Raw genomic sequence first — 22945 nt, 5'->3', positions numbered from 1 at the left:
ATCTCTGTTTGTTTAACCAAAGAACTGTCTTCAAACAGCCAAAATGGAAATCCTATAAAACAAAAGTGAAATATCAAACCGTTTGTTGTTGATGTTTTAAGTGGAGAAATCCATTATCTATATGACACCCTTGGAATGTTTTGTAATGACATTTTAATTTCCAAGTAAAAATTGTAAATATTGTCACTGTTTGGTTCAAGTGGTGTAATTACACTTCTTAAGTGTTTTATGTATTTTGAAATTTTCCCTTCTAAAATTATGCTTGTGCTGAAAAATTGTCATGATATGCCAAATATTGCATGCATTGGCAGGGAATCTTTAAATAATGAAAAGTTACAATGATTTTTCTCCTTCTACTGTGAGGTTCCCCTTAAGGAAAGATACACCTAAGAAATGGTAAATTCCGAGAGAAATGGCCTTACGTTGCATTTCTTATTTGAGATATATTTGATTAATTGCCTGACAAACTACATGTATGCCTTATGATTTATGAGAACTGGGAAAGTATTCCAATTATAGCAATGCATTGTGGGTAAGTGCTATTTTCTCATTATTTCTAGATTGATCACATCAGGTTTATGTTGGTGTCCATAAAGTGTCTCCTATATCAGTTACCTCAGTGACATTGGCATGTTACATGTTCAGTGTTAGTCATGATAGGGGACAGTGTCACCTTGAGTGGTTATTTAAGGATCATGGCAACTGCTCAAGGTGTTTCTGTTTTCAGAAGAAGAGAAATTCATTGGAGTCTGAGAACAATGAACACTTTTCACCTGTGAATTTTGGTTCAACCATATTGTTTTCAATGATAAAAACGGGCTTACATAAGGAATATTGGGGTGAGAGGGTTATGTCCCCTTCTGTGTCCTAGGACCCATGTATCTAGTGCTTATCAAAATATAGCAGTTATTTGTCCACAAGTTACTTGCATCAAATACATTCAACTTCATTGTTGCTAATTGTCAGGAACATACATGAAAGTGTTGATTTCTTGTCCCCTTCTAGCCAAGCAGTAGACCTTCATGGGTGTAACTATTAAAAAAATCCTTGTAAAATAATTACAAGCCTTGGTAACATCTATTTGCTTTCTTCCCTTTATGAAAACCTTGCTTCCGATGTCAGTTATGGTATCATGTGATGGAGAATCCTTTCTGTACTTCATTGTCAGTTTTTGATGCAATTTCCAGGCCTGCCGCTAATGAATTAGTATATATTTACATTTCAAACTGCAGATGAAAGCAAGAAACTGGTTCTTTTCAAACGATGACTTTGTACAGAGAATGGATGTGATTGTAAGCCACTTACAGCCGTAGCCCAAAGCAACACAGAGGATTGTGAAACACTGTGATGAAAAGGAATTGTTGTACACAGGATAGTCCTGTAGAATACATCAAAGGGATGTGAAATAGAAAGACTGGAATCAATTATATTGTCTTTCTACCACTCGTTCTATTGTTGACAAAGTTGTCTTTCCAGTGAGTGTCCAGTGGTGATAACAGCATTGGTGAATAGGACTTTGCTGGCTTCAAGAATAGTTTATCTTTTCTGTGTCGGCAGAAGTGGCAGCAATCCAATGCTGTTCTTACACAACAAATATCCCAGTGAACAGAACTGAAATGATGAATGGTTTCATGACGTCAACTTTTAGCCTGTACTTGTAACAAGTGTCTAGTTCAAATTGTGATTTGTTTAGTTTTCAACAATTCCTTGTATGTGCATGTAGTGTAGGTTGCACTGATTGATACAATTATGGTATCGCCACGTTTTCGCAATCTCAGTGCTTACGTCACTGTGAGACAACAAATCTTTAACTTTCAGATCATGACTTGGGGTTACCTTCTGTTCATATTTGGTATTTATGTATTGCATCTGAAGAGCTATTAGCAAAGCAAACAGCCAACAGTGTGTAGGTGTCATCCTAAGCTAACATAGTCAACCTGTGGCTGCTTTGTCAAGTTCAACTGAATACATCTATACACAGGAAGTCTATCACACCTCTGCAGGGCCCTTGGCATTGTTTTAGTTTGCTTGCGCAGGTGTCTTATCAATGATTTCCACATTCAAGTTCTTGTATGTTGATCTGACCCACTGACGTCATTCATTCCTGTTACATGTTACACAATGCAGGCCTCATGAATGCTTGGTACTTCGCACTCTTACCAACATTGTCTTTGTGATAGAATGAAGAGATTTTAGTGGAAAAGGTACTTACTGATGAAAAATCAAGTGATATCAATCAATAGAAAAGAGGACAGTCTAACTATACATTGGTAAAGTTCCATCAAGCTAAGGTTGCTCATAATTTATCAGTGTGATAAGTGGTTCTGAGAGCCTTAATTAACATTCATGTATATCTTTGTTACAGCTATTTTTGAATGTCACTTCATATACCAGCAGGAATATTTCAAAAGGGTTAAAAATATATTTGGGTGTAATTCATCCCCTGGCCAAGGTACATGTACGGTTGTTTTGTCTCATGTACTGGTTGTGAGTTTGAAGGGGACAGTTAATTTCATGAGTTAGCAATGCTCTGTGTCATTGTGGTTGACTCATTCACAAAGGAAATGATTATGTAATGGTGTACAAGTGTCATAATCATAGTTACATGCACCTTTATGAAATTCATGGTAGTTGATGCGAACCCTTTCACCACCATGTCTTGATTCAAACCATTTTGCTATCAATGATGATTATGGACATGTTAAAAGGGGCTTTGGAATGAGCAGGTTAAACATTAGGATGTCGATGAAGATGTTGAGTTCTCTCTAGTCAGGGCAGTGTGCCGGCGACTATGGTTTGATATTCAAATTTTACTGAACAATATCATTTCACAGACCAAACTTTAAATCCTGTTGACCACTTGATGCAGACCACTTGATGCAGAACATTAATACTATTGCTGTCATGTTCAAAACTTTTGGTGACATAACCAAAATATCCCTGTATTACTTTCTGTGCAATGAGAGGGTAAACATGTACCTGTATGAGGCAGTTATAAATGTCTCCAGACAAAATTTTCAAGTAGGGAGTTAGGAAATTGTAACATGATTTGAGTATAGCCTTGTTTTTTGAAGTAGCCACATTGAAAAGCAGACATCTACACACTTGAGCTGACAGCAAAGCATACAATCTGTACTGAAGATTGCACACTTTAGCCTCACAATAACTGATTAACATGTCTTGTCAATACACCAAGGCCAAGTCAGTATGCCCAGTGCTCTCTGATCAGCTGCATAACTACGCTTGATAAATTGATTTTACAGTAATAGATAGATGAGACTGAATGACAGCTGAGGTGCATCGGGATCTCTTCATCAGCCAATGCGCCAAAGTAACGACCGGAAATCGCCTGATAGTTGCAATCTCACAGGGCTTAACAGACTCTGATGAGATATGGGATTTGATGTCTAACCTGATATTCTGTCACCAATTACCTACCTGTTTGTACTTATAGGACTTCTTCTCTAACTGCTCTCTAACCGCAGATAAGATCTTTAAATCTCGCCTAACACCCCCTTGGTCTATGAATAATTACCCACGATACACCAGTTTTTTCTCTGCGCTCATTACACTTGGACGTGTATTGAAGAAGCTCTCGCTACCGCTTGGATTTTATCCACTCTAGATCGCTTTTCGGTGTTTTTTTCGGGAACTCACTAGACAGCTAAGTGTATCTTCACTATTGTTGTGCCGTTTTTTGTGTTCTTTACATCGCCTTTGTTCTTCTTTGAAGACTTTGTTCTTCTTTCCGGCGATTGGTGCCTTTCCCGCCTTTTGGGTTATCAGGCGTATCGTTTTTCCCAATCGCCATTCTCGTTTTTTCTTTTCGTTTCGTCGGCCAGCTTTCCTCGTTATTATTTACGTCATGAGCTCGCAAGTCCGACGTGAGGGTGTTTGCGGACATGAAATGTCGAACCTCGATCGGCACGATAAGTGTCATCTTTGCCGCGCTTGTAATCGGTCCAATACTTGTGACATTTGTCATAATTGGTCTGAATTCGATTGGAACAATATTTCTTCTCCCACTGCGTTCGCTAGCCAACGATCGGTGAATTCTCCATCTACGCTAGCAAGTTCGGAACGCAGAATCGTTGGTTCAGATGACGGTGAAGTTCCTATGACTCTGACCAACGAAAATATTGATCCCTCCGACCGGCAGTCGGCTTCCCGGAATTGGGAAGACTCGACGATTGGTCAGGCGGATAAGGTAAGTGGTTCAGGTTCAGGGAGAACGATCGATATGTCCGACAGTAGTACCATGGAGGTAGTAGAGAGATATAACTCGGACTAGAACGTCGCTTCGGAGATCTTTCGCGGCGTAAGTCCTGCCTAACTTATATCTCTCGCTCCAGCCGAGGCTTACGTCGTAATGATTTTCCGCCTCAGCGTTTTGAGGGTAGACGTCATCGCTCCCCTTGCAGAACTTACAGGGAGCGTGATCAATCGCCCTATCGGTATGACGATTATGGGGCTCGATTGAGCTCTCCAGACCGCCCGACCTTCGACCGAAAGGTCGAGCACCGGAGATCTAGACGCGAACCCAAGCGTTTTAGACACGATTTCCGTTCACCAGAGAGAGAGACCGTTACTATCATCGATCAGAGTTATATCATTCTGACTATTCTGATTCCGATGATGATTTTCCGAGGTCCAGACGCCGATATTCAACGTCTAGGCGTTTTGAACGGGACCACGACTTGAGCGGGGCGTTGCACGCCATAGCGGAGTCACTATCAGTTCAACAGCAGATGCTGATTAATGCTGGATTGGGCGGTACCGCTACGCGGCCTCATTTTGCTGAGAGAATGCCTTCTCGGCATAGCCCCCAGAATTCTGGCCGAGTGGAAGCGTCGTGTGATGCACGTACCACTCTGCGTCAGGGGCAAGAGTCTTGTAGCGCTAGTGATTTTTCCCTCTCGCGCGACATGAGGAAGGGGAAAAAACAAGATGGCGCCCGGACGATGACTCAGCACTTGGCGGCATCCGGCACTGGCAGTAAGAACGCGTCGATCGAATTACAGCCGCGCCCTTCCTTGTCTCGTCCCCATGCTAATTCTGAGAATTCGCTCTCAAGGGACCCTCATAAGAGATATGTTTCCCCGGTAGAAAGTGAGGGTGAGCCTGCAGGGCCAGTCCATTCACTTTCAAAGGGGGAGGGAGATCACAATCCAGAGATAATCCAGCTACATGCCCCCTCAGTGGATGTCGAATTGGAGGGTTATCAGTCGGATAATATTACAACGCAATCAGTCCTTAGCGAGACTATAGCTAAGGCACCGGAACATGATTCCGATTTGCCAGAGGACCAGGTTAGCATAACAGAATCACAAGCTAAACCTAGGGAATCAAATTTTGCACAGTGCATTTCCTGGGTATATGAAGCTTTTGGTAGTGACTGTCCTAAGCCTCAGGCACCTGCCCAGATTGAGTCAGTCACTGCTTCGGAACTGTCTAATGGCCCAGAGAAGCAGGTTGCTCACAGGTCATTACCCATTTCTCGAGTTATCACTTCAAACCTAGAAAAAGTTAGGAGAGAAGTAACAGGAGAAGTGCAAGATTCTAACCCTTTGCCAATCGGCAAGTATCCATGGGCAAGGTCTAGTTTAAAAAATAAATATTATAAGACTCATGCCTCTCTTTTTTCCGGGGGACTCCCACATTTGGATAAAGACGCCTCTACTGTGGATAATCAGTCGTCGTCGTTTAAGACCATTTCGATTGATATGCCAATGTTTCGCCAGCTGGGTGACACAGTTAATATGACCATCCGTGCAGCATCATATATTGACTGGCTTTTGGGGTTAACTGTGCGTGAATTACAAGCTTTGCACATCCTGATAAAGCTAAGCAGTCTCTTAGGGCGCTCGCTAATTCAGTGAATCATCTCTCTGAGTTTGCTGTCCGAAATCATGTGGCCCTACATCTTATTGAACGCGATGCATTTTTGAGTCGCCACTCCGTTCAATTGTCTGATGAGTTAAAAGGGAAGGCTCGATTAGCACCTTTTTCCCCAAAGAATTTGTTTGCTGGCACTTTACCAGACCTAGCCAAGCAGGCTACCCAGGAGTGCCAAAATAATGCTTGGTTATTCGAAAGGAATAAACAGAGAGTGAGTGGTGCAAAAACGACTAACGTGTCGAAACCCACTAACAAATTTAAAGGTGGAGCCACAGGGGCCAAAGCACGCCCTCAGTCACAGAAATCGCGTGCTCGGCCGTTTAACAAATCAAATCGGGGTAAGGCTAAGAAACCTTTTCCCTCTTCTACCCCTGGGGGAATGGGTCACCCCAGCCAGCAGTCCTGACGGGCTCCCTCCCCTCCCGTCCTTACCATCACCGGACATTCCAGTGGGGGGGCGGCTCTGTCAATTTGGCCCCAAGTGGGATGCCATAACAGACGACCATTGGGTATTGAATATAGTAAAGGAGGGTTACAAGCCAGAGTTCACTCATCCGCCCCCCCTGGCTTGTACTCCAGTAAAGTTTCGCCCCCTCAACACAACACAGACCCCTCAACTCACCGAAGCAGTTCAGGGGTTGGTGTCCAAAAATGTGGTAAGACGTGTAAACCCATCCCTGGAGGGGCCAGGGTTTACAACCACCTGTTTCTGGTACCAAAAAAGACAGGAGGGTGGAGGCCAATCCTAAACCTCACATACCTCAATCGTTTCTTAAAGGTAGATTCCTTTCGGATGGAGACAAATCGGTCGATCTTAGCTGCTATCGAACCAGACGATTGGCTAATTTCGATCGATCTGAAGGATGCATATTTTCATATAGCAATCCACGAAGAGTTTCGCCGGTACTTCCGTTTTATAGTAAACGGACTAGTTTACGAGTACACGGCCCTACCCTTCGGGTTGGCAACGGCACCACGCGTTTTCACCAGAGTAGTACTTGCGGTGGTTGCTTTCCTACACAGACAGTCAGTCAAAATACACCCTTACTTAGACGACTGGCTGCTTCGCAACAAGGCCAAGGAAATTCTCTTGGAGCATCTCTTGTTAACCTGGAACACTATTCTCCGCCTCGGTTTCATACCAAGTGTGGAGAAATCGTCTCCTACACCGTCGCAGGACATGGTTTTTGTGGGAATGAGACTGCACTCAGACAGAGGCATAGTATCACCGACTCGAGATCGCATAGACAGACTCCTGTCTCTAATACGCGGTATTCTCCCACAGCAGTCAGTCCCTGCCAGAGTATTATTAGGCATAATCGGGACGATGGTGTCCATGATAGACATCGTCCCATGGGCTCGACTTCGTTTACGACCAATTCAGCTGTACCTCCTGTCAATGTGGCGGCCAAATCGGCATGCCATAACATATCCGATCCCTGTCAGACCTGCCCTGCGTTACCACCTATTATGGTGGGAGGACACGGACAATTTACAGCGGGTGTTTCGCTGAAAACTGTCAGGCCCGACAAGTTCCTTTTTACAGATGCGTCGACCACAGGATGGGGTGCGCATCTGGACGACCTGTATGCAGCAGGTCAGTGGACAGTGGCCGAGGGCAGGAGGCACATAAACTGGTTGGAGCTACAAGCCGTTTTCTTAGCTCTTCAGCGCTTCGAAGTTTCAGTGGCCAACCAGAGTGTCCTCGTCAATACAGACAATTCCACGGTAGTTGCCTATATAAACAAAATGGGGGGGACGAGATCTCCCACTCTCTGTTTCCTGGTGTGGAATCTATTGATGTGGTGCAAAGACCACAATGTTCGTCTCCAAGCCCGGCATCTGCCGGGCAAACGAAACCACATAGCGGATGCCCTATCGCGGAACCGCTCCGTGCAACCGACAGAGTGGGCACTACCTCAGACCATTGTGAACCAGATATTTGCAATTTGGGGAACTCCAATGTTAGACCTATTTGCGACATTCAGAAATCGCAAGCTCCCGCTCTTTGTGTCGCCGATACCGGATCACAGAGCAGTAGGAGTGGACGCCCTATCAATGTCTTGGGAGAACATAACAGCATACGCGTTTCCCCCTCTACCTCTGCTTCCACTAGTACTCAAGAAGTTAGCAGAGGAGAGGACAATTATAACTCTAATAGCCCCATTGTGGCCGAAAAGGCCTTGGTTTCCGATGCTATTAGATCTGATAATAGATTTCCCTTTGAAACTGCCTCAAAGAGAAGATCTGCTATCCCAGGGGACACTTCTAACTCACCCGGAACCAAGCGTGTTCCACCTTCACGCGTTCAAGTTGTCGAGCAAGCCCTCATTGAGAGAGGCTTTTCTAAGGCAACTGCCGCCATTATCGCCAGACCACAGCGAGCCAGTACTCTGGCAACCTATGAAGACAAATGGCGGAAGTTCTGTGATTGGTGTGGTGAACGGAAGATTACTCCAATCAAAGCCTCTGTAGAACAGTTAGCTGAGTTTTTTCTTTTCCTCTTTAGAGACAAAGAATTTTCTCCCGTACGATTGCTGTTTATCGTACTGCCATTTCAGCTACCATTAAAGGCTTAGGAGGTGAGGACTTTGGTCATAATAGTTCTCTCTCCGCTATGATCAGAAACTTCATGATTGAGAGACCAGCGAGAAGAAATTGGTCCCTCAGTGGAGTTTGTCACTGGTGTTGCGGGCTCTGCAGGAGCCCCGTTTGAACCACTGCATACTACTAGCCTTAAGGCTCTAACGTATAAGACTGTGTTTTTATAGCCCTAGCGTCTGGTAGACGCAGAAGTGAAATTCACGCTTTTGGTGTGGATGAGGGCTTGCTGGCTATTAGCAAAACGGAAGCTGTTTTGCGCACTAGACCAGGTTTCTTGGCCAAGAACCAAGCACTGGATTCAGTAGCACAGCCTGTTATCATCAAGGCACTTGACACACTCACAGGCCCTGATCCACAGGAGAGAGTTTTGTGCCCAGTCCGTGCCCTCCGCTGGTACTTAAAACGGACAGAGCATTTTCGAGCAGGTAGAACTAGACTATTTCTACCTATTCCTCCGTCTCCTAAGACAGATTGCTCAGCTGCCGACATATCGAAGTGGATAGTTGCGGCTGTACGCTGGGCATATTCAGAAAGTTCTTCTTCTAATTTACGACTTTCAAGTGTGACTGCTCATGAGGTTAGAGCCCTGTCAACATCATGGGCTTTATCAGCTGGAGTGCCTGCAGACGAAGTCATTCGTGCAGGAACTTGGCGGTCAGCTAATTCCTTCATTAGCTTTTATTTACGTGACATGGCCTCGGAATTAGAGGGTTTATATTCTCTTGGCCCGCTGTCGGTCAGTCAACAGGTAGTCTCAGGCAAATAATTTGTCCAGCCTCCTAAGGTCTGTGGTATTCTGTTGTTTGTCCTATAAGTACAAACAGGTAGGTAATTGGTGACAGAATTGATGTTTAAACTTAAACTAATTTCTGTCATATAATTACCTACCTGTTTGCTCCCGCCCTTCCTCCCCACAGTTTGTGTGTACTTATTTGCCGTGAGTGTAATATCCATTGGTTATTATTTCTCATGGTAATCTTTGAGTTATTACCCCTATTTTCTGGGTGGCTTTCACCTTCAGGAAAGGTTGATACATGCAGTGTACTAGTGAGTTCACAATATGCTGCAGATTAAAACTGGTGTATCGTGGGTAATTATTCATAGACCAGGGGGTGTTAGGCGAGATTTAAAGATCTTATCTGCGGTTAGAGAGCAGTTAGAGAAGAAGTCCTATAAGTACAAACAGGTAGGTAATTATATGACAGAAATTAGTTTAAGTTTAAACATCAATTCTGTCTGCATTGATAATTATATAACCACTCCAACTCACTGGAGGACTACAAACATTCTACAGTCACTCAACTCAAGATACTCCTATGTCCTCACTACATACACTTCAGATAAAACTATAGAATGGTTGGTCCAAATGAAGCTGTAGTACCATTCGCCATTCTACCATATTTCAACATTTCATTACTGAATACCTCTAAGAGAAGCAGATAACTACAATGGGGAGAATGGTACCCAATATTCTACTGATGTGCCATTGAAACACTTTCTTTTTGCTCACTTTTATCATTAATTTTTGGAAGAACTGCTTTGTTTATATCTTTATTAGTCCAATAAAACCACAATTGTGTGCATGATTCACAATAAAGATAATTGCATTGCACCAGAAGAAAATACAAGGTATGATTCTAAAACTAAAGTGGTAGGTAGACCATATTGATAAACAACATGAAAAGTGTTGTTTTACTTGGCAATGAATAGCAAGCAAACAAAGATGAAATAATGATCCACATTTTCCTTTCTATCAGCGCGGTAGAGTGAACATCAATAAAGTGTTGTAATTGTTCATCTACAGATGTCTCCCATCATGAAATATGTCAATCTATTCAGTTTGAAAGTAACAGGTGTAGCTATGGGTTTACATGAGTAAGTGAGTGTCCTTGCCCACAGCATCATTCTGCATAATACATGATATACTGAGAATGTATATGTACCCATCTAACCAAATGGTGCCAGACATAATTGTCTATATGCAGCGTCCACCATCACTGAGCAAGGACAACGGTCAAAGAGCCATTGTGAGAGTCCACTCACAATCCTGCCACAACCCGCTTAAATTGGAGATGTATTTGCTCTCTTGTCTCTTGTGTTACCAAGAAATATTCAGAATTTGCTTTTATGGTGTACTTAGTGTTAATTTTGGAACCAACGGAGATTATTACAAATTGACTCTTACAAACTTACTTTGCATGTTTCACTGTATTGAAAGCTGACAATGTGTCCGGCCAGTTGTAAAAGATATATGGCGTCCAATGTGGTTTACTTTCTTAAATAGCTACAGTGTACAGAGAATTCAAAATACATGTACTGAAATAAAGAAGAAAGACAAATGGCAAAACACAAATAATTGAATATTGCATATCAGACCACCTCTGTATTGCCAGTGTGGTCCACATGTGTTTGAATAGATGAAGCAAAACAGACTTGTTCTTTCTAAAACTCAATAAATTATGCATGTCTGCAGCTTGTGCTGGGGAAAATGATAGAGTCTTTGTTGTTCAAATGCCAAATTGTACAGACAGAAAATTGTACCAGCTCTGCCAGAGAATTTATTCAGATTCTCTGTACTCTTCTGCATCTATTATTGCCCTGCCTTATCAAAACAACAACATTATAAACAGATCACATGCACAAATACAGGGTTTGCAGGCCATAGGCAGATATCTCAACTGTTAAACTAGTCCAAAAAACACAGCATAAGTCTGTTTGTCACAATCGACATTGAATACTGGATGTTGAAAGACCTTGTTTTGGTCTAGCTATCCTTTCAACCGGCAGTATTCTCAAAATTGACCATTGATGTGGAGTCTTTTGTCTGGATGTGAGCACAAGAGATGTGGCCAAGTGTAAAACTTGTCAACAGAAGACAAATGCAAGGATACAGCATTTTACATAAAAGACACATAGGGGTATGTTTACTGTGAAATAGCTTCTACTCTGTCTGGCACTGAAATGTAGCCTTAGGAGATTATTTCAGGGAGAAAAGGGCTCATTGTTGTGTCTCTCTGTTGTCATGGTGACATAGTATTAGCTGAACAACATGTGCGAGATTTGTTAACATGATTTATAATTTATATCTCTGACTTTTAGCAATCTAAAATTGTCAAATGTAAGTTGTTTTCCCATTGTTGTACCTACAGTTTTTTCTTCATGAACTCTGGGTTATTTCGTATCAACGTTTTTTGTCAAAGCATTCTTTATACAGTCATCTCAAGCAATTTAGAATTCCGGTGAAAAATATCGTTGAATATACAACTATTTAATTATTGATAGGAAATTCCTTGTAAAATCCACAATTATTGTGACTCTAATGTCATGTGGAAGTGATGGTCATTTCCTCACTGATAGACATCTGTATCCAGGGTATTGTACAATGTAGATCTACAGAAATGTCACTCATGCAAGGAAACCTACATGTCGTGTGTTCCTCCCGTTTCGAGATGTTTTCAAAACAAGTGCATACAATTTACCTCTTTAGCTTCAAGGCATAAGGCATGTTGAAAACGATGCCATTGAACACATTACAAATTTCCAACTGTGAGAGCCCACAAAGACCCTCATTCACAGCCAAAGAACACATTATTAGATTGAATATCAGTGCCTGTCCCTCATTCAGTGTTTTTTTCCCATAGACTGATTCATGCTTGCCTATTTTGGGTGCAACCTTCATGTATGGTATGCTTCCTTTGGATTGAAATAGCATTTTTTGTTGATGTCTGAAATGGTGAACCATTCCTGAAGATAAGTCAACAGTAGGTGAAAGTACATGATTAGCTACTGTGTCTATCTTCCTGTTTCCGTAGATTGTCTATCCATCTGTCCCATGCAGATGTTCTTTAACCAATTCACAGCCAAGGACATTTCAATTGTATATGGCTTTGTCAGCTTTCCAGACAGTTTATGTAAATGGTTCAAGTCTCAAAGACTTCTGGCGCAATAATTTCCAACGTACTTGATTATGAATATTTACATGCTGATTACCAGTTTATCAATGTTATTCAACACAACCATTGTACCGGTATATGGTGAACTTTGGAATGGAATCACCATAATTAAAAACTTTTATGCATTGTGTGGTCATTGAAGCATGTATGTTGACTTCCTGTTATTTATTGCTGAATAAATACCACTTAGTTAATTTGTGGTAATCGCTTTGACAATTAGGTATTGTACCTATATCAATGGTGACAGCAGGTAGTCTCTCCTAGCCATCCCATAATGTAATTTGCATGTAAACTCTAAACATGTTCTTCATGACATCCTGGAAGTGACTGACCTCAGCCTTCATGCTGTAAAGCTTTGTTTTCTGTGATTGGCCATAGCCTTCATGATATAAAGTATTGTTTTCTGTGATTGGCCACTGTCCTTGCACATTAGGGCAATATTCTCTGTCATAGCTTCTGTCCTTGCATATAAGGGCAATACCTTCTCTGATTGGCCAATGTCCCCATGCTTCAGGGCAATATTTTCTGTGATGGGCCAAAGTGTTGATGTCTAACAGCATTTTATCATGTCATTAGTCTGTCGTGCTCAGTGTCTTTGCATCACTTGATTGGTAGGTAGCTTATTGGTGTTTGTGTTTTTACACACCTCCACCAGCCAGCCAGCTACCACATCAGAATGGTTTTGGTCTTGCTGACAAGCTAGAAGCTGTTGGATGAATCTCTGTCGTGTCAAATGGTCTCTGCATTCCAGTGTGCAACACATCGCAACATTTTGTCAGGAAAACAAACATAAAATTGAAACAGGATCCCAGAATTTCAAGGGTTTTCTTTTTCACAGTAGAAGTTGTAAGGTTACCGCAATTTTCTGACGTAGAATTTTTTATCCATAAGGTAGAATTACAGGATTCAGAAATGTTGTTGAAAATCTTCCCTGGATATAACCATTTGCTTTCTCTGCAGTAAAATTTAAATATCACTTCCAAGGCTAGAGCCCCTAACAGTTTTTCAGGCTATGTAATGGAATAGTGTAATATGTCAAAATTCAGAATACATCAAAAGATTATATATGGTGTTCTAGATGTGTTATGAATGTTGAACAATCTGACGAGAAGTAGTTTCACTAGAAATCCTTAGACACTATACATTGTTTTTGATAGCATAATTCATCATAGATATTCAGTGTTTTGGCTAAAAGGCAAACTTTTTAAACAGCTGGATACTCTTGGTGCACTGTATTCCTATTTAAATTGTACACAGCCAGAGATTAATTGAATTTAGCTTGATATGAAGAGCAGTGTGTGGTCTAATCTATTTTGACACAGCCTTTCTCTCATTGGTCAATTCTAGGTGTATTCTACATTGACAAATGAGTTCTCTTGCAATTTAACTTAATGTAGGAAAAGGTTTGATTATTCCTATTTAGGCATTATATGGCCCACTTCTGAAGACAAATTGCCGCTGACGTAGTTGCTTCATTACATTGCTGGGTTTAAATCTGATATTGGTTTGTCTCAGTGCTTGCAGTGTATATGGTTAGGTATTTTAATTTTGATAGCTTCAGTCCAAAATAGTTGCAACAGCATTCTTTCCATTCATGCAAGTCTCTGTGCTCTGATTGTTCCTTATCATTTTGATTTTCAAACCACCTAGTATTTGCTACAGCATTTGACAGGCAGTGGCTATTGTATCAGAGAATTTACCATGAAATGAAAATTCAGGGTATAAAATTCATGGCAGACAACCATATGTTTTTATCTGCAGCATGTCACAAGACTTCCATAGTAGCAGCTGTTGGCCCTTGTAGCAGAGAAATACCACAAAATGACAGTACCGTGTGTATGAGAATAAATGTTTGACAATCATGATTTTGGATAATGTCTGTATAGTAGTGTCCAGTCTAAACAGCAGGAAGTTTATAATATAAAATGGTGAGGAGCTTAGAATTCTGCATGGACCAGTGGTATTTATTTGCGTGAATCCGTTTACCATATCATTGCCTAATGTTTCTATTGGCAACAATCTATAGTGCCCATGTTTGTAGCAAATTGCACCAGTGCAAGTCTGAGTTGTGGATGTAATACTGTATCCAATGAAAAGCATCCAAAAAATATTTCAAGCTGCTAGGTGTGTCCTTGGTTGAGTATATGTACTTATCTCAGCTGTGCATGACATCAGTCAGGGCATGAGAATTCACTCAGTTTAATCGTTGGAATGGCCGACCTAAGTTGCAATTAATGTGAATTTTATTGTGGCACAGTATTTTCGATTTTATGATTTATTGAGTTGAGACCAACCAAATCAAACGAGCAATGGTTTATGATCAAAGTTTCAATCATTAGCCAAAGCTATGTTAGGTCTCAAACAATACAAAAGGAAAAATTACTTCTTGATTTGGAATAAAAATTCTAATTCCAATTTAATGCTTGACCTCCATTTATTGTAATGACAGTCTCATAATTGTTAAAGATTCAAAATAGATAGCTTATAGCTTTGTCCTGGGTTGGTCGGATCACCCAAATGTGTTCTGCGTAGGTGATTGTAAAAACATTGTCTCGGTAGTTGTAGGGGACCCTAGCTGCCAATATAAACTGCAAATTGAGGTTTCCAGTTTATCTGAATGGAAAAACACCACATTTCTCCAAGGTTATTGAAGATGTCCAGAAGCATTGGAAAAATGCAACCTGTGTTCTGATTTCCTGTAGATGTTGTAGAAACCCTAAAGCTAGCTTTTTAATGAGTCTACACTTCCTGTTCTAATGAAGCATAGATAGCTGACTTTGTGACGGCATTAGCCTCCATTGATACCTTTCAAAAGAGGATCCAACTACAGATAAAAACCTGTCATGATCACATGACATACTCAAAATTTTCATCCCCTTCTATCCGATGTTACCATGGCAACTAGTAGCTTCATAACAGTTGTCAGTATTATGTTGATAAACTGTTAAACGCAATGCATAGTGCATAATGCATGACAGTGAAAGCAGTATGCCTACACAGTGAATGAAATTTTTGTCACTTTTGTCAGTCTGTGCAATTTATCTTGATGAAACCATAGCAACCCCGCCAGAATCTCAGAGAAGACCGCACAAGTGTTCGTATCTAGCCGATAGGATTCCAGCAATTCTGGACAAAAAAATGGAAGTAAATGCATGACTAAGCAGTCTTGGTATGTGCAAAGTTGTCTTGAACCTCAGCTGTGGCTTTGTGTACGGTTTTACAGGGCATGAAATAACCGGGAATAACCTGAAATTAATTGTTTGGAACTCGCAGTGAAGCTTTGGTCAGTCCAGGGCTTGCTCTCCAGATGGCCAGATGGTTAAAGGGTCAACGTAGGAATGCTAGAGCCTCCAACCCCATCAAGACTCTAATGTCACTTTGGATAACTTACAGAAGTCTATGTAATTCAAATTAAAAGTGAAAAGTTTTGTGTACAGATCTCTTTTTATGGACTTGAAGGAAAGATGAATTTACTGTGAGACACAGTTGACCTGGAGGTGTGGCACTGGCAGTAAAACTTGCATTGACTTGTTGTGGATAACCAAGACATCAACATAACTTCAATTGGTACTATATTATCTGTATAGAAATAAACCACACAACCCTGGCTGTATGCCTTGAATAGTGTCTGCATGCTCTGAATAGCCAAACATTCAATCCACCAATTAACCACCAAGGCTCTTATTACAGTTCCTCCCCTCCAAGAAATATTCTCCCCCCCTCCCCAAATTATGTTTCCATGTCTTGTCAGTGAACGCCACCTCTGTTATAGCAATTGTTAAAGTCAGCGTTGTGTATGGAAACTAGGTGCAGTCATATTTTACAAACGTTGACTATCATGAAAATTGATGGTATTATTTTCACTTTAAACTCCTGTCGCTGGTTTGTTCTTGAACAATGCTATCTCTGAGTGTAGCTCTTTCTACGCTTGGTTAACTTTACTGTCTGCAGCCATGCTGATGTTTAAACACAAGAATTGTGTCCCCGCTGTACCATTGATATGTAAATAAAACTTGATGAGCCGGCCCAGTGACCTGGAAATTCTTTACCTTGTACATCTTTTGCTTCATGGGTATATACACAACCAGATGTTGTTCAACATTTTTAAAAGCCCAAGAAAATACAGACAGGTCAATATGCAGTCTGTCAACCATAATACAGCTGATATAATAATTGTCTGATAAGGCAGATGAAAAGGCTCATTGAGATATACTCACAAAGTGCAATAATTTCATCCCTTCACACTGTGTATACAGAACCAGCCACCTTATCATCATCAAAAAACAATAAGTTGTTACCAAAATCTGTTGGCAACAACTTTTGAATGTTATGATTTCCTCTGTATTGTGCATTGTGACTGTACTTTCTCTTTGTGCTCCCTGAATATTTTGATAAACCATCATGAAATACATGAACACCACCATCATTGATGGTGTTGTTTTTGTTGACAAATCAATATTAAGTGTACAATTGCTGTTTATTTTGCAATGTATCGGTTTATACATCGCCAGTCTGAAAGTTTGAGTACTAATCTGTCATGTGACAATGGCATGTAAATAGCAGTGCAAATTGGTGCAGAGCACACCAGAAAAGTGCGTAATTAAAGCAGTTATTCCTCCAAATATCATATCACACTAAACCATTTAAAGTTCTGACTATATGATTTAAAAAAATGATTATTTCTTATGAAAAGGACAATTTTACTGTTGCTGCTATCAATAAAAAAATTCTGTTCCATTGAAATTGAGGAAATGTGTTTTAATAAGCATTTCACTGCCATTTCAACAAGAAACATTACATTTCCATACTTCTATCTCCTATCATTGTAACAGTACTGCATTGTTTTAGTGTACATATACATAGCAGGTCTGAACCTCTGCAATAAGGAATAATGAATAAAGAAGTTAGCATGAAACAGGTATGGACGGTGTTGGTTTGATGAAGCCAAGCCAAGGGATCCCTGCACTCATAGAGAAATTGCAGAAATTCGAGTGGCGTGCTTGCTTGCAGAGACAAACATTGACTTAGCCATTTCAATTTACCTAAAATGCATCCAAATGCCAGTACAAAAGTGATGTAACTATAGAAATATGCTAGAGTAAATGTGTACATACAGTGCCATGTTATTTCTGTCAACTAATTCTGGTAATCCATGTGGGAAATAGAATATTAAAAAGACAGTGTAATTGATAATGTTTACATGAAATTAATCCTCTTCTGTTTTGTTTTGCAACTCCTGAAATTGACAGGGACCATTCAAGACAAACCACTCTCGTGAATTTTTATGTTATTTTTTTCATTACAAAGAAAGTCAGAGAGAGTCATGTCCCCAGAGAGACGACAATAAATTATCATCCCCAGTGGCAACGCTTAACCCAGAATCAAGCTAAAAAAGTTCAAGGTTATCTGCGTGATATGTTGATTGAGTGTTATCCTTGACATTCTCAAATGATCTATTTTGGATCAGCTGAGGTCACGAAGTTCCAAAGCCACTGTTGTCACAGTGTTGTTGCAACTAATTGATATTGTCACCTGTACCCTGATTTGCACAGAAACTGCAAGATCTCCTCTGTAACCATTGTCCTACAGAAAGTAATATGTATTTCCAGTGCCAGCCATTGTCCTACAGAAAGCAAGGTGTATTTCCAGTGCATGTCTCTTGACCCATTACACTGTTCTGTGATCTGTGGAGGTAGAAATAGCATTCAGCAAGCCATGCTTCAATGATCTGAACTGAATTTAATGTTGTCCATATCATAGGGATGCAATTTACAAGCTGTAAACCTGAAAGGTGGAGTTCCACATCACTGATCAAAAGATGAATGATGGTAAACTCAGTCATCTTATGAAGTCTACACTGTATTACATTACCGTAGTGTCTGAAAGTACGAAATGAAAGTTGTGAAAAAGTCATTGTTTGCTCTCCACTGGCAAATCCCAGTCACTGGGTTATGCCATGCTACATACACTCATGTTGAAAAGTTGACCTGCGTCCAAGTCAGCTAATGGGCCGTGATGCAGAGATCAGCAGGGTAGCACATAGTACACAGAGATCAGCAAGGAAGCACACACACACTGACGTTGATTGACAGAAAACTGAATTACAATGCACTGCTATTTCTACAAAGGATGATATAAAAAGAAACAAGAAGGAATGAAAGTGGATGACACAATGTATAACTTGTTGCATTCCTGTCTAATCTTCAACTCATCTATGCCAAGTATGAAATCTTTGATACTTTAGGGTCATGACTTGCTCCAGTTGGTCACATTGTCAAGATAGCATCTTCATCTTCAAGGAGTGATGATAATGTCATTCCATAGATAACAAAGGAAAGAGACTTCATTTCAACAGATGTCTTCAGAATTATAATAAACATTAAATTTTTATATTAGGCCACTGGAACACAGCTGTTGGTGTGTCATTTCATTGGTTGTTTCATGGTCATGGGTCTAGTACATACACACACACACACATACACACACACACACACACACACACACACACACCGGTCTAGCTTTACATGTAGAACTATTACTGAAACAGCATAGCAGTGGATTTCAGAAGTCCTACATGTATCTTTTGTCCCCACCTGTGTGTTGAATTAGACACCATCACTTTCAATCTGCAGTATTGCACCTGTCCTGAAATATTTTTTTTTTGAATGAAACGATTTATTTTGGTATTGGACAGCAGCAATATATTTGGTCTGATAAATAGCAACCAGCCAATGGTGTTCTTCATTGCATGAAATGCCTCTGATTCAGAGCTAAATAAATGTTTAGGTGATGTTTAGTAAATAATATTTGCAAGTAGAGGAACCAAAACAGTATGAATAGTTCCATTCATTCACGGTCTAAGGCCAATGATTTGCTGACTGGCTATGTCATGACCTAGCAGTGTAGGGTGACCCCAATTTATGTGATTATAGAGCATTCTGGTGGTACTGTATTGTAGCAACTGTTTGAAAATTTCATAATTTACAGCTTACAATCAATACTGTATTGAGTCTTAATCCCACTGTACACATTTATAAGCCACTGTTGCACTGAGTGTTTATGTGGTATATGATGGTGTTTGACACAAAAAGAGGTCATGCGGTATATTTAGAGACTGGCTGTGCTATCAGGAATATAAAGTTATATCACTTTCATAAAAATAATGTTAACACATCACACCACTGTCCAGTATATTGCTATTTTCCATTCAATCACTGGGATAACATTTCAATTCTACCTTGAAGTGAAAGTTACTTTATTTACATTTGCAAAATGAATCGTCATATAATGAACTCCATTGTGCGAATAGAATATTTTCAAAAAGCATTCTTTATTGTCTTTAACACTGTCACAGGGCACGCGTCACTTTCATGTCGGATGTTGAATTATGCTTTTGATAATGGAACAATGGAATTGGAAATTACGCAACCTTGTTGTGCCCAAAGTTTCCTCAAAAAATATTTGTGAAAAGCTTCCAGCAAGATCTATTGTACTAATAGGATTGCTGGCATTCTCAGAATGTTTTCTTTTATCAATTACAAGAATTGTGTATGTGTATAGGATTCAACTACTTGCAAAATGTTATTCATAACTCAGAATTTATTGAAATTTAGACTGAAGAATGTAAATAGAAACATCTGGGGCTCAGTACAGTACACCCTTTCTTGTTGAAAAATCATATCAGCTTTCCTTAATCCTCAGAAAACTAGTTTTTCACCGGGAATATAAACTTATCATATATCTTTGTTTGAAGCAATTCATAATTTATGATCACCAAATCATGTGTTCATTCCACCCAGATTAAAATCATAGTGTTTTATACTCTCTTATAAGGTTTGTTTATGGTTCACAATGGAGAGTTGTATGTCCCCACTGTACATGTCAAATATATTTATTGTGTCTCCCTATTTCTCAGCCAACTTGTTCCTATTTCAGCCAGCCTAGCATCGTCTGTACAGATGTTGTATTTACTGTCAATAAGTCACACGCAGTGTTCAGGGACATTTCCGAAAATTTAACAGTCTATAGATCCACATCAAATTGTTTGTGTGTATGTTTTGGACCTAGCTATTACCTGTAAAATGACATGACTACTGGTTTGTTCAAACAAAAAAAAACTAACATTGACAAGCTGGTGTTTGTATGATATGCATTGAAGTTTCAATGCCATTCTACTTTTTAAACTGTCATCAAGTTTCTAGGTTATTTGTAATTAACTTATTCAGTCTCCATGCAGTGTCAGGTATCAGCTTTAAACAAGGCACGTTTCTATTGACCTCTTACAAGCATTTTACCTTGTAGTTAAGAAGTTATCACACAGAAAAATTTCTCATTTTCAATTTATCATGATCTTCAAACGAAATGACTGAAATTGCGTTGCACTTTACACTTACAATTGTATTGTATCAAGAAAGTTATCAGGCATGGAAGTTCACTGATACCAACTCTGCCACATTGCAAGTGTTACAAAGACTGCTCTGTTATTTCAGACATATCCGCTCTATGTGTGCTGGCTTTGTTGTGTACGTTCTAAGTGAGTGATATTTAGAGTGCACAGGTGTATCTGGTTTCTGCAGATGTTGAAATTTCCATTTCTTGCTTCATTTGCATGTGTGCTGACCTGAGAAATTGGCACCAGTGTTGAAAGACCATTGGGGTTCTATTGAGATATCCCACATCCAACTCTAGAGGGCAGCACCACCCAACCCACACTTCATTGTGCATATGTTTGGCATCCCAGTATGAATTTAATCTTCATCAGCAAGCGTCACACTGTGAATATTAAAGTTATTTCAACTCAGACTTACATTGTTTTTTTCTTTCTTTCTCAATATTGCAGGTGCAACCAGAGACATAGGTTCTGCTTTGACAAGGATGTGTATGAGGCATAGAAGTATTGAACATAAACTTAAAAATTTCACAAGGTAACTTCAAACAAAGTTTAATCGCTGTAGTTAGATATGTTTTCACAGTAATATGTATGTTATCAAAGCTTGGAAACGTCTTGACTAAAAATCATGTGGTCTTTGAAAACAAGACAAAACAGAGTGTTGATAAAGTATGATTGAATAGGGTAAGTGGAAATGTCACTTTACTTTAAAATATACACATTAGTTTGGCATCTGTTGTTGAAAATTCATCTTGATTCTTATTATTCCCATTGGAATTTTAAAGTAAATTCTCTCTTCATAGTTTGTGGCTTATAATTTCATTTCTATATTGAGAGTTAGTTTGTGGAGGTGTTTAATTAATAATTTTTTTTCCGCCTACAGTTCGATTATGGATTGTTTAGTGGTACCGTTACAAGATAGAGTAGAAGAATGGAAGAAAATAGTCAATCAGTTAGACAAGGACCATGCAAAAGGTAAAGTGTTAGATACCCAGTGCAGTTCAGGTTTGCATTTCAAAGGTACAAACATTAGAAATAATTGCTGTATGGTAATAGGAAAGATTGTGTGGGCATAGTAAATTACCATTAGTATCATTGATTGTTTAATGTGTGTGAAGCTGTTAGTGTGTATGTCTCTATGGTTGTCTGTGTGCATAGGAAACTTGAGTGTGCAAGAAGTTGGTTTTGCCTTCAATTCTTTATGTAAGTAACTTGATGTTTTTCCTCCAAGCTGCATTCACACAAATAATTGTGACTGTTTGGTAGTATTTATGTCCATTGATGAAGTTGCAAATTTCATCATTGAATACATTGAACCATACAGAAGTAAGTTGTGAAGGCTGATGAAGAGTGCCCTCTAGTGTTCACTATGCTAATGTTTATAGAAATCATGGTCGTAACTTCAAATGTACTGTGAGCAACAACTGAAGGATCACCACTGTTAGAAATTGACAGTTTTTCTGAATAGATGGCCAGTAATGATCACTGTATCAAAGGTTGTCTGACTTCCAGGTGTGCAGTAAATGGATATCTCTATCCATGTGCCTGCTGTTAATTGAGTACTTTGACCTGAAATCGCTTTTCTTCTAGTCGTCGCAGTCAGAGTCCTCATTCTGTTTCTGAAATAAATTTTCCGTAGCCTGTCAAGATATAAGTCAAAGTGGAACAGTCTCTGAACAAAGATTATTCCTTCATGTGAGGTTCTCTTTGCTATTGTCCTTACAGAATATAAGAAAGTTAGACAAGAAATAAAAAAGAAGTCTTCAGATACGATTAGGTTACAAAAGAAAGCCAGGAAAGGTAAGATCAGTTCTTTTTTTTTTCAGTACAGTGATCAGTGTGATATCTGTAATTTGCTTTGACACCAGACATGTCAGTTTTGAAGTGTATATCTCGTACATTTTCACAGCATTCGCAATGAAATCCTTACACTGTTTTCACTGCATCAGTCTATTAATCTCTCCATGCTGTGGTAATTTTGCTCCATGTGTTTCAGCCCTCTTCATGTACACACCCTAACGTGTACTGTGCAGCTTCACTCTTCCAAGCCATGGCACTTTATTCTGTAGTGTGTAGGTGACACAAGCTGACCCCTTCTCAG

General features: G+C 39.8%; 1 protein-coding gene across 4 annotated transcripts in view; it reads left to right on the top strand.

The window, feature by feature from the left end:
- The window catches only part of LOC139148333 (protein MTSS 1-like), a 51052-nt gene that overhangs the window by 12729 nt on the left and 15378 nt on the right, over positions 1-22945 (top strand). For all 4 annotated transcript variants that reach the window (XM_070719725.1, XM_070719727.1, XM_070719726.1 and 1 more), the window contains exons 4-6: positions 21295-21379; positions 21728-21819; positions 22570-22644. In XM_070719725.1, the coding sequence (XP_070575826.1) occupies positions 21295-21379; positions 21728-21819; positions 22570-22644 (252 nt within the window). The remainder of the gene's footprint in view (positions 1-21294; positions 21380-21727; positions 21820-22569; positions 22645-22945) is intronic.

This window comes from Ptychodera flava, chromosome 13 (genome assembly GCF_041260155.1).
Source record: "Ptychodera flava strain L36383 chromosome 13, AS_Pfla_20210202, whole genome shotgun sequence".
In the NCBI taxonomy this organism is placed as follows: domain Eukaryota; kingdom Metazoa; phylum Hemichordata; class Enteropneusta; family Ptychoderidae; genus Ptychodera; species Ptychodera flava.
This window is presented reverse-complemented; position numbering and strand designations above follow the sequence as displayed.